The sequence below is a fragment of the Metschnikowia bicuspidata genome, assembly GCF_001664035.1.
Source record: "Metschnikowia bicuspidata var. bicuspidata NRRL YB-4993 chromosome Unknown METBIscaffold_5, whole genome shotgun sequence".
NCBI lineage: Eukaryota > Fungi > Ascomycota > Pichiomycetes > Serinales > Metschnikowiaceae > Metschnikowia > Metschnikowia bicuspidata.
In genome coordinates, this window is record NW_017387735.1 from 781,315 (window position 1) to 793,655 (window position 12,341).

Consider the following 12,341-nt stretch of genomic DNA (forward strand, 5'->3'; position numbering starts at 1 on the left):
TTCAAGATTTAACCGTGGGAAGAAAAACTAGGCTTCGCAGGAGAAGCCGCAATCATCCGGAGAGCCTATTAGCTCGCAAGCGGTGGAAATTCTCTTAGCAGCTTACCCACAACAGAGCCAGAAGGACTCACATCCGACATAGCCGGGAACCGAAGGCATGCCTCAGGCTCCGTTCCGCGCAAGTAGTCCTAGTTCGCTGCTTAATTCTGTTACTGTCAGCTGCGGGCCGTCAAAAAATAAAATAATAAAAAAATAATAAAAAAAACTCTCGCGATTCTCGGAGTATCGCTTTCACCGAGCATACAGATTAAACAAGGAAAACGCAAAGGTGATCACCCTGTAAAGTATAATACGGTAGAAAACGAAGCGGACATTCGCCTCGCCCGCGTCGAAGAACGGCCTCGGAAAACACAGCATCTTCTTCTATGTTTCCCGCCATAGCCGATGTGCAAGGCCGGCCTCATTACCTTGTCAGGCTACCTGGCAACGTCGGCCCCGAACAAGTTTGCGCGCGCTGATTGGATGCTAAAAATCTTTTTTTCGTGCCCTAGCACGCGGACTTGGATCCGGGCCCATTTCTCATCACAGGGTTTCTTCCGAACCACCTTCTTTCCGAACATCACCAGCTCACTACACCATGTTCAGACAATTAGCTAGCGCCAAGACCGTTGCACCCAAGTTCTCCAGATCTTACATCGCTGGTCAGTTTACCGGCGCCAAGAAGGCCAACGGTAAATACACCGTCACTTTGATCGAGGGTGACGGTATTGGTGTTGAGATCTCGCAGGCTGTCAAGGAAATCTACGCTGCCGCCGACGTGCCTATTGAGTGGGAGCCTGTCGATGTCACCCCTCTTTTGATCAACGGTAAGACCACCTTGCCTCAAGACGCCGTCGACTCGGTCAACAGAAACTTGGTCGCTTTGAAGGGTCCTTTGGCCACCCCAGTCGGCAAGGGCCACACTTCCATGAACTTGACCTTGAGAAGAACCTTCAACTTGTTCGCCAACGTCAGACCATGCAAGTCCATTGTTGGGTACAAGACTCCTTACGAGAACGTCGACACCGTTTTGATCAGAGAGAACACCGAGGGTGAGTACTCTGGTATCGAGCACACCATTGTCCCCGGCGTGGTGCAGTCGATCAAGTTGATTACCAAGCCAGCCTCCGAGAAGGTCATCAGATACGCCTTCGAGTACGCCAAGAGCATCAACAAGCCCCACGTTCTTGTGGTGCACAAGGCCTCCATCATGAAGTTGTCCGACGGCTTGTTCGTCGAGACCGCCAAGGAGGTTGGCCGGGAGTACCCTGACATCAAGTTGTCCTACGAGTTGTTGGACAACACCTCCTTGAAGTTGACCGCCGACCCCGCCGACTACAAGGACGTTGTCATGGTCATGCCTAACTTGTACGGTGACATCATGTCCGACTTGTCCTCCGGTTTGATTGGTGGTTTGGGTTTGACTCCCTCCGGTAACATGGGTAACAAGGTCTCTATCTTTGAGGCTGTGCATGGTTCTGCCCCAGACATTGCTGGCAAGGGCTTGGCCAACCCAACCGCTTTGTTGTTGTCTTCCTGTATGATGTTGAGACACATGTCCTTGAACGCCGACGCCGACAAGATCGAGAGCGCTGTCTTGAAGACCATTGCTTCTGGCCCAGCCAACAGAACTGGTGACTTGAAGGGTACTGCCAGCACCCAGCACTTCACTGAGCAAGTCATCAGCAACTTGTAAAGAGATTCCCGACCTAGCGTAAGCTAATCATTCAATACACACATACGATAGACTCAATATTCTCTGATTCGGTAGGCTATGTCCAAGCGACCGGGAGCCTCCGCGGCTTGTTGTCTACTTACCCACCAGTAACTTCTCGCACTTCTCCACCAACTCGTCAGCCGATAACTCTTCCAACACAATGTTCGTACCCTCTACGATCGCCTCGTGTTCCACCTTGTGCACTCTGCCTTCGTACTCCTCGAGCGTTTCTCCTTTAATGAAATCAAGTTCTTTGACTAACACAGGCTCACCCCTGTCGACCTCGGCAATGACCTTGTGAATCATGACACCGCCTTTCGTGATCTCACCATCCTGGCCAGCCTTCCACGCCCGGTCGATCGCATGGGTGCCCTCGAATGCACCAGGCAATGCAGGGTGTAAGTTGATAATCGAGATTCCAGCCTTGGCCAACGGAGTTAAGACGGAAGGAGACAAGATGAGCATCCAACCAGCACAAACGATCAAACCGGGCTTGGAGTAGGTAGAGTCTTTGGTACCTTCAATGTTTCCATGTATGAGGAGGTTGGCCAAGTCCTTATTGAACTGCTCTCTTTTCTCGCGGCGGACTTCCTTGTCATCTTTAGTTGTGCCCTTGTAGTATTTTTTTAAGACGTGTGTTTTGGATGGGACGGAAAACTTTGCAGCTCTCTGCAAGCCATAGGCATCTTCACTGCTTGAGATAACCTGTGTGATTTTCCCTTTCAAAAGCGAGTTTTTCTGCGCTTCGAGAAGAGCTTGGAGGTTCGATCCAGATCCGGAAATAAGCACTGTAATTTCCATTTCGAAGAATGATGAGAACTTCAAAGCCAAGAGAAAATCCGAGTGAGATAGCCTGGAGAATTAACCTGACTTTGGTCCGTGAATGCAGTACTGCATCAACGCTGGGGGGTTCTTGCTAGAGTTCCCACTTGTCTGATGGATCCTAAATGGCTTTAGAATAATCAAATTATCCATTGTAAGTAAAAGGCTCGGGCCTTATCTGGAATAGCCCCGAAGTTAACACTGACTGGTGGTGTATTTTCTTTGGTGTTTATCAGTCTCTAGGCTGTGAGCCGCAGCAAATTGCGGCGAGTCAGAATATCATATGATACGTGCTTTTGGTCTAGAAATGGCATGATTTAGAGCCAATTCACAGAGGAAGGATATAGTTGAATATGCATCTGGAAGTAAACCAAGGCATATCTGCACATCTAAACATTTGCGTATAAATGTCTTATTGAAGGATTATCATTGAATGGAAAATCTGATCCGAGTCCACCCTAATTTCAGTCGCGCCCAGATCTCGCAATACATACGAGAGTCTGACAGCCGGGGTGACCATCTGACCATCGTTGACAACATCTAGTAGTCGATGGTTTGAATGCAAATTCATGTGGCTCAGAATTTTTGATTTCCAAAAGTGGACTAGTTTTCATGAAATGGAATTAAATAACAATACCAAGCATATCTCCCGAAGATAATCTATGCCAAGTAGTTCATTGTCATTTACCAGAGAACAAACTGAGAGAACCATAAGGACTCGAGACAAGCGACATAAAAACATGTGATTGACTTTCAGTTGTTGAAATTAATCTACAACCCGTCCTCTTTTTGGGAAGAGTACCTCCTGAGTCAGAGCAATTTTGCGTTAATTTCATAATTTACATACTTCATAGGTGCATCGAGCGTAATTCCTTTATGACCTTGCTTCGAGCATACTGACAGAAGCAAGAATGAGACCAAAAAATAGAAGTGAAAACAATACAAAAAAACCACGAAAAATTGCATGTGCTAACATACCTCTGTGGTAATTTTCGGTTGCTCTCATTACTCTTGGACCCCTCTTCATCCATACGACATGTGACCGCACGTGTGCTCAGAACCATCACAGGGTGTTGGTGCTGGGATGAAATCCAACAATGCATAAACGGTTAAATACATTTGGTGAATTTCAAAATGTTGCAAACAGTAAGGGAATTCCACATGTCACACATTGCCACAATTCAACTTCTTTTGCAAACATTTCGGCCCGCCTGTAATAATGTTAGAGGGCTGTTGCATGGCTCGCTCCAAAAGTCGCGCCAACGCCCATATCAATGCCCGCCTGTCACGCATCCCCCGCCTATCTTGCTTGAAGTGCGGGTAACCTGGTCCCAAATTTACGCAAGAAGCACTCGCGTTTACACACAGGAAAATTTTTCTCCTGATGCCCTGCGTGGCCCACTTGGGCAAAAAGGCTTTCCTCTACTTCCTTCTTTTGTTCTTTCAAGTCAGACATCACTAAAAGTTCAAAATGGGTATGTAGCCTCCAATAACTGTCCTATTCAACAGCACGAACTAGATCAGGACTTTGTTGTTCCCATGTCATTGCCCCAATATTCGGCTTTGCTATTTGTCCGTTTTCTCGATGGGCGATTTTGCCTTAGAAATTGTGCCGGATGCACCCCTGCTGGGAGGTGGCGCCAGCAGTCATTGGGCTGCTGTTTCCTCTCGAATACAGTACTAACAACCACACAGTTGCTTTCACTATTGACCAAATCCGTGGCTTGATGGACAAGGTTACGAACGTTCGTAACATTTCCGTCATTGCCCACGTCGATCACGGTAAATCTACTTTGACCGATTCTTTGGTCCAAAAGGCCGGTATTATCTCTGCTGCCAAGGCTGGTGATGCCAGATTCATGGACACCAGAAAGGATGAGCAGGAGAGAGGTATCACCATCAAGTCCACTGCCATTTCCTTGTACGCTGGCTTGAACGATGACGACTGCAAGGAGATCAAGCAAAAGACCATTGGTAACGACTTCTTGATTAACTTGATTGACTCCCCAGGTCACGTTGACTTCTCTTCTGAAGTTACCGCTGCTTTGCGTGTTACCGACGGTGCTTTGGTTGTCGTCGACTGTGTTGAGGGTGTCTGTGTCCAAACCGAGACTGTCTTGAGACAAGCTTTGCAAGAGAGAATCAAGCCTGTTGTTATCATTAACAAGGTCGACAGAGCTTTGTTGGAGTTGCAAGTCACCAAGGAGGACTTGTACCAATCCTTCTCTAGAACTGTTGAGTCCGTCAACGTTATCATCTCTACCTACACTGAGCCAACCCTCGGTGACGTTCAGGTCTTCCCAGAGAAGGGTACCGTTGCTTTCGGTTCCGGTTTGCACGGTTGGGCTTTCACCGTCAGACAATTTGCCATCAGATACTCCAAGAAGTTCGGTGTCGACAAGGAGAAGATGATGGAGAGATTGTGGGGTGACTCTTTCTTCAACCCTAAGACCAAGAAGTGGACCAACAAGGACAAGGACGCTGATGGAAAGACTTTGGAGAGAGCTTTCAACATGTTCGTCTTGGACCCAATCTTCAGATTGTTCTCCTCTATCATGAACTTTAAGAAGGAGGAGATCCCAACCTTGTTGGAGAAGTTGGAGATCAACTTGAAGGCCGACGAGAAGGAGTTGGAGGGTAAGGCTTTGTTGAAGGTTGTCATGAGAAAATTCTTGCCAGCTGCAGACGCTATGTTGGAGATGATTGTCATTCACTTGCCATCCCCAGTCACCGCTCAAGCTTACAGAGCTGAGACCTTGTACGAGGGTCCATCTGACGATGTCCACTGCCAAGCTATCAGAAACTGTGACCCTACGGCTGACTTGATGTTGTACGTGTCCAAGATGGTCCCAACCTCCGACAAGGGTAGATTCTACGCTTTCGGTCGTGTCTTCGCCGGTACCGCCAAGTCTGGTCAAAAGGTCAGAATTCAAGGTCCTAACTACCACGTCGGTAAGAAGGAGGACTTGTTCTTGAAGTCTATCCAAAGAACCGTCTTGATGATGGGAAGATCCGTTGAGCAAATTGACGACTGTCCAGCTGGTAACATTGTCGGTTTGGTTGGTATTGACCAGTTCTTGTTGAAGTCTGGTACTATCACCACCTCTGAGACTGCCCACAACTTGAAGGTCATGAAGTTCTCTGTCTCCCCAGTTGTGCAAGTTGCCGTTGAGGTGAAGAACGCCAACGACTTGCCTAAGTTGGTCGAGGGTTTGAAGAGATTGTCCAAGTCTGACCCATGTGTCTTGACTTCCATCTCTGAGTCAGGTGAGCACATTGTTGCCGCTACCGGTGAATTGCACTTGGAGATTTGTTTGAACGACTTGGAGAACGACCACGCCGCTGTTCCATTGAGAAAGTCTGCTCCAGTCGTCTCCTACAGAGAGACTGTTCAAGCCGAGTCTTCCATGATTGCTTTGTCTAAGTCTCCTAACAAGCATAACAGAATCTACGTTAAGGCTCAGCCTTTGGACGAGGAGGTTTCCCAAGACATTGAGTCCGGTGTCATCAACCCATCGGATGACTTCAAGGCCAGAGCTAGAGTTTTGGCTGACAAGCACGGTTGGGACGTCACTGACGCTAGAAAGATCTGGTGTTTCGGTCCAGACGGTAGAGGTCCTAACGTCGTTGTTGACCAGACTAAGGCTGTTCAATACTTGAACGAAATCAAGGACTCCGTTGTCGCTGCTTTCCAATGGGCTACCAAGGAAGGTCCTATCTTCGGTGAGGATGTTAGATCCGTCAGAATCAACATCTTGGATGTTACCATGCACGCCGATGCTATCCACAGAGGTGGTGGTCAAATTATCCCAACCATGAGAAGAGTTACTTACGCTTCCATGTTGTTGGCTGAGCCAGCTATCCAGGAGCCAGTCTTCTTGGTTGAGATTCAATGTCCTGAGAACGCTATCGGTGGTATCTACTCTGTCTTGAACAAGAAGAGAGGTCAAGTTATCTCCGAGGAGCAAAGACCAGGTACTCCATTGTTTACCGTCAAGGCCTACATGCCAGTCAACGAGTCTTTCGGTTTCTCTGGTGAGTTGAGACAAGCTACTGGTGGTCAAGCTTTCCCACAAATGATCTTCGACCACTGGGCTGTCTTGAGTGGTGACGTAACCGACCCAGCCTCTAAGCCAGGTGCCATTGTCAAGGCCAAGAGAGAGCGTACTGGTCAAAAGCCAGAGGTTCCAGGCTACGAGGAGTACTACGACAAGTTGTAAGCAACCTGAAGCTATAACACATTTTACTTTGCTGTTGATTGTAGGCTTCATTCTTTACATATTGAGAATACACGGTTTGAAATAATATATGTGAATAGAAATCTTGTATGTTCATATTGGTTGCTTCCTTTCAGAAGATTTCATAGGCAGAGCGTTAGGCTGTTCGGCCCGACATCGTAGTCACGTGAAAAATTAGCAAGAAAAGTATGTGTATATGTAGGATGTTTGTCTATTCTTAGTAAGCAGTCTGTAGTGCGGCTTTATGATTCTTAATGAATTGCGTCAAAATTTGCCTCATCCGGTTCGATCGGCTTAATTGCTTCCCGGCAGGCTCGGAATGCTCGTGCAGAGCGCACGCGATGTAAGTGTAAGCATGAAAATGCATTTACTTTTCTTTAAAATCATTGATTCCACTCAGAAGAAAGAAGAAAAATAAAGCTTTTTCCAGCTCTTCGCTCAAAACCTTTTCGGATTGATTCCTGTACTTTCTGACGCTTCCCGAATCTCATCAATTGATTGTTTGGGGCGCTTCCTTGAATCAGGGTGAATATTCTTTTGTTTTTTTGTTCCGCTTGAAAGGAGACATCACAACAAGCGAGTTTGATTTCCCCGTATATACTACATTCTGGTGCAGTTCTCTTGCAGATATTCTTACCATATTCGAATGATTTCTTTTGATTCGAGACTAAAGGCTATAGCACTGGCTATGACCGTGCTATGGCTATCCTTTTCTACCGTTATACACACTTTTTTGACAAGGAAGAGGCACGCAAAAATCAAAACCTTTAAAACCCAGGCTACCTTGCAAACCTTATTTCTAATTTGGTCCAGCATGTCGTATCGCTTCATTTTTGACATAGACGACTTTGAGAGTGAGGTGAGACAGTGGGCCGCTAACAGGGACATGTCATGTGACGAAAACCATGCAAGCCGGCAAAATCTTAAGTTTGATCCAAGAGTGTGGAACGGGTTAGCATGGAAGCATTCTGTTTTGGCGATGCAACTAACAGTGGTTCTTCTCGTCGCTTACATGAGATTGTTTCGAAGTGTACACGAGTCAATTGAGTCACTATACGAGCATCGCGCACAGTCCAGAATAACCGAATGCATAGGTGAAGCTACTCTCGGTCTAGCCACTTCTAACAAGAAGGGAAAGAAAGTCAGTTTTCTTCTTCCTGAGCCTCGGCTTTTCAGCATAGAATATCTCGAGAAGAAAGTTCATGTTGTGGGTCATCTGATATTGCCTTCCAAGAGACAGATACAGTCTGCATTCGTGTGTTTAGGACTCGGCACTTTCTTACTTCCTAGAGCGCTTCACCATGCCTTTCATTTTCACTTCATCTGTGCAAAATGGCTCAAGTTTACGTCCGACAATCTAATTGCATCAATCTTGCTCTTCACAGGGTTTGAATTGGCCAGTATTGCCAGTCTGAAACTGAGCTCGCCCACCAGCCTATGCAACATCAGGGTGGCATTTTCCCGCTTTATCCAATTCTATGGAGTTTTTCTTTTGCTCATATCCATGCTTGCGTTGGTGCAGGCCAATGATACGCTAAAGTTGTACGTCTACAAAATGTTGGCTCCCTGCGGCAGCGCTAATAGATGGTCTTCGTTCTTCGATGTGCGCGTTCCGAACGAGAATATCTTGTCGGCCATTTTAGGGGAGACTATGATGAAATACACGAATGGAAAACTATCTGAAAACTTGAGCCCACAGCAAGCACACGAGGTGATCCAGGGTGCCATTGATCTTTTTGCGCGGGGTTTGGGTGACTGTGTGACTGTGCTATTGTTTGCGACTTTGGTTTTCGTGCCTGGTGCGCTTGTCCACGTTTGCGGCTATTAGGTGGGAGCCGCTTCTGCGTTGTTTGGAGATGTGGGCTTTTGGATCATGGAATATGAGACAGCATGGAAGACCATTAGAGCCCTCCAGACCCACGACTTTATATTTAGGAGGTTTTTTTTGGATGTACCCGAAATAATATTTATACGTATTAGCAAACGTGAAGCATGTTTCTGCGAAAGTGTCTACTGCCAGTTCTGCTCAAAGAACCAGAATTGTGAGAATCTCGAAATATTTGAGATTCTTGAATGAGATCTCAGCCTGAGCGCAGTTCGATGCCGCGATTCAATCTGAGATACAGTGCGATCGGTCTTTCTCATGAAGGATTTAAAGGCACGCACATTCTGATGATGTTGGTTAAAAACTAGATAAAATTATAACGAGATCCTTGTATCAGTTTAAATTGATATCGGTTTTCGACGGTTTGGTTGACTTTGCGGAGAAGCTTGCCTGTCCGGTCGATCTGCCATTAAGCCGGTAAGTAAATCGCGTATCTTCCTTCCCGTTTAGGAAGGTGCTGCCACGCCTGATTGATGCGCAACCGCTGCTCTTTGTAACCGCATCGGGAAATCTGATCCGCATATTCTTCTGTGAATAATCATATAAAATGGCTTTCTGGTTCAACTGAACCTGCCATACTCTAACTTTCTATCACAAAGCATCACTAACTTCATCAATGGAAAGATTGCAACAAATTGCTAAACAAGCTACTTCAAGCGTGGCTGCCCCTGCCGCCCCTGCTCATCCTTTGGACCCTCTTAGCCCTCAAGAAATTAAGGCTGTCGCCTCTGTGGTCACCAGTCACTTCAAGGACAAGAAAATTATCTTCAACACCGTCACCTTGAGAGAGCCTATCAAGAGAGCATACTATGAGTGGAAGGAGAAGAATGGCCCTGTTCCTCCAAGATTAGCCTACTATGTCGTGGTGGAACAAGGCTTCAACGGTGTGAAGGAGGGTGTGGTAGACATTCCTTCTTTGACCGTGGTGGAATCCCGGAATACCAGTGACGTCCAGCCAATTTTGACTCCCCTGGACCTCCAATCCACCGAGGACATTGTGAGATCCGACCCTAATGTGATCAGGCAATGCGAGATTTCCGGCATTCCAAAGGAGGAAATGAAAAATGTCTACTGCGACGCTTGGACTATTGGCTACGATGAGAGATGGGGTGCTTCTAGAAGACTCCAGCAAGCTTTGATGTACTGGAGATCGGACGAAGACGACTCGCACTACTCGCACCCATTGGACTTCTGTCCCATTGTGGACATGAACGAGGGCAAGGTTATCTACATTGACATTCCAAACAGAAGAAGAAAGGTATCCAAGCACAAGCATTCTTCTTTCCATCCCAAGCATATTGCTGAAAAGTTCGGTACTCCCGAAAACCCAACTGGTTTTAGACAGGATGCCACCCCATACAACGTTACTCAACCAGAAGGTGTTTCCTTCAAATTGGATGGCAACATCATGGAATGGTCTAACTTCAAGTTTCATGTGGGCTTTAACTACAGAGAGGGTATTGTCTTGTCTGACATTACTTACAACGATCATGGCAACGTGAGACCTCTTTTCCACAGAATCTCGTTGTCGGAGATGATTGTTCCATATGGATCTCCTAACTTTCCTCACCAGAGAAAGCACGCCTTGGATATTGGTGAATATGGTGCTGGTAACTGTACAAACCCCTTGGCTCTCGGATGCGACTGCAAGGGTGTGATTCACTACATGGATGCCCATTTTCCAAGTAAGGAAGGAGATGTTCTCACTGTGAAGAATGCAGTTTGTATTCACGAGGAGGACGATGGAATCTTGTTCAAGCACTCTGACTTCAGAGATGATTTTCAAACCACCGTGGTGACCAGAGGAAAGAAGTTGATTATCTCGCAGATCTTCACCGCTGCCAACTACGAGTACTGCTTGTACTGGATTCTCAGACAGGACGGTACTATCAAGTTGGAAATTAGATTGACTGGTATATTGAACACTTTCGTTTGTTCTGAGGGTGAGGATGTCGGTCCATGGGGTACTCAGGTTTACCCACAAGTCAATGCTCACAACCATCAGCACTTGTTCTCTTTGAGATTGGACCCAAGAATCGACGGTGATAACAACTCTGTAGCTACCTCCGATGCGTCCCCTGGAGCTGGTGCAACTGGCTCTCCTCAGAACATGTACGGTAACGCCTTCTACGCTCATAAGAACACGTTCAAGACTGTTGGCGATTCTTTGACCGATGCAACGACCACTAGAACTTGGGACATCTTCAACCCAAGCAAGTTGAACAAGTTTTCCGGCAAGCCATCTTCTTATAAGTTGGTATCCACTTGGGCTTCTCCTCTTTTGGCTAAGGAAGGTTCTTTGGTGAGAAAGAGAGCCCCATGGGCGGCTTGGACCACTGAGGTTGTTCCTTACAAGGATGAGGGCTTGGGATACGGTAGGTTGTACCCATCCGGTGACCATGTCGCGCAATGGTCTGGTGACGGGGCTAGGGGTATGAGAGAATGGATTGGTGATGGTTCTGACAACGTTGAAAACACAGATGTTCTCGTGTTCCATACTTTTGGAATCACTCACTTCCCATCCCCAGAAGACTTCCCGCTCATGCCTACTGAGATCTTCGACCTCATGTTGCGCCCTAGACATTTCTTCACTGAGAGTCCAGTCCTTGATGTTAAACCATCTTATGCTAAAACAACATCCGAAGTCAAGAGCGGCGCTTCGGGAACAGACTCATGTACCTTGAGTGTGGACAAGTCATCCAGATTGGCCTTTTCCGAGACCTCCAGTTGCTGCAAGAAGTGATGCTCTTCCTCCGATTCCATACGTTAATATTTAAATAGGGTGTTTTATAAAGCTATTACCAGATACCATGCAAAAGACGGGAATTTATTAAACACGCCCATTTGCACCTTTTCGATTCACTATACCTGTCAAGGTCACGTGAGTACATGCACTGTAGTAAACCTAACGCGATTGCGGAGATGAGATGAATGAGCCCCAAGACAAACTATTGAAATAAACGCAATGAAATACGTCATTGAGCACATGGAAGAAGGCTTTTCCGAATGGGTTATTCTTGAGTACTCTCAAATCATAAGGGATGTTGGAAAAGAAAACTTAATATTGACGTCTCTCCCCAAGGAAACGACCGAGAAAGACATTCCAGACAGACTTCTTTCATTAGGCTTGCAATGGACCACCGATGAGTGTGTTACCCTCGATGGGGGATTGAAATCTGATCGTGTGTGCTTGCTTGACCCAGCTGCGACAGAGGACTTGTTACCGGAAGACGCATCTCGGTTTGATTACTTTGTCTTCGGGGGTATCTTGGGTTCTCATCCTCGCATTGACCGGACCGGAATTTTGAGAAAGAAATATGGGTTTGCAGGTAGAAGATTGGGTGCTTTGCAAATGTCAACTGATACGGCGATCAGGACAACTCAACTCATTATTGAGAAGCAGCAAAAATTTGAGGACATTAAGTTCATTGACTACCCAGAAATCAGATACAACAAATACGAGTCCACTGAGATGCCTTTTAGATATGTCTTGGACTCGGAGGGAATTCCAATTTTGCCCGAAGGTATGTTGAAGTTGATCGAGAAAGATGCTGACCAAAGTATAGATGATTTGTTGATTGAGTAGAGCTCATAACCGATTTCTTCACCTGACCTTGCCTTAAGAAATAAACAAGAAGGA

The 12,341-nt window shown here is 46.5% G+C and overlaps 6 protein-coding genes across 6 annotated transcripts; 5 read left to right on the forward strand and 1 right to left on the reverse strand.

The window, feature by feature from the left end:
• Positions 1-637: 637 nt before the first annotated feature.
• IDH2 (isocitrate dehydrogenase (NAD(+))) lies at positions 638-1,735 on the forward strand (the record flags this gene model as incomplete). Its single annotated transcript, XM_018857833.1, has 1 exon — positions 638-1,735. One exon carries the CDS (start codon positions 638-640, stop codon positions 1,733-1,735), a length of 1,098 nt encoding a protein of 365 aa, XP_018710565.1.
• Positions 1,736-1,849: 114 nt separating this feature from the next.
• On the reverse strand, positions 1,850-2,557 carry ADE8 (phosphoribosylglycinamide formyltransferase; the record flags this gene model as incomplete). Its single annotated transcript, XM_018859043.1, has 1 exon — positions 1,850-2,557. One exon carries the CDS (start codon positions 2,555-2,557, stop codon positions 1,850-1,852), a length of 708 nt encoding a protein of 235 aa, XP_018710566.1.
• A 1,492-nt stretch (positions 2,558-4,049) lies between these two features.
• Positions 4,050-6,798, forward strand: EFT2 (elongation factor 2; the record flags this gene model as incomplete). The annotated part of the gene is made up of 2 exons (XM_018854299.1): positions 4,050-4,053; positions 4,274-6,798. 2 exons carry the CDS (start codon positions 4,050-4,052, stop codon positions 6,796-6,798), a joined length of 2,529 nt encoding a protein of 842 aa, XP_018710567.1.
• Positions 6,799-7,134: 336 nt separating this feature from the next.
• Positions 7,135-8,824, forward strand: METBIDRAFT_33027 (uncharacterized protein). The gene has a single exon (XM_018856196.1). It carries the CDS (start codon positions 7,631-7,633, stop codon positions 8,642-8,644), a length of 1,014 nt encoding a protein of 337 aa, XP_018710568.1. The 5' UTR covers positions 7,135-7,630; the 3' UTR covers positions 8,645-8,824.
• Positions 8,825-9,231: 407 nt separating this feature from the next.
• AMO1 (Amo1p) lies at positions 9,232-11,521 on the forward strand. Its single transcript, XM_018856197.1, has one exon. The coding sequence runs from the start codon at positions 9,318-9,320 to the stop codon at positions 11,442-11,444; it is 2,127 nt and encodes a 708-aa protein (XP_018710569.1). The 5' UTR covers positions 9,232-9,317; the 3' UTR covers positions 11,445-11,521.
• Positions 11,522-11,555: 34 nt separating this feature from the next.
• Positions 11,556-12,336, forward strand: METBIDRAFT_212014 (protein-arginine N-methyltransferase). The gene has a single exon (XM_018855050.1). The coding sequence runs from the start codon at positions 11,667-11,669 to the stop codon at positions 12,285-12,287; it is 621 nt and encodes a 206-aa protein (XP_018710570.1). The 5' UTR covers positions 11,556-11,666; the 3' UTR covers positions 12,288-12,336.
• The last annotated feature ends 5 nt before the right edge of the window (positions 12,337-12,341 follow it).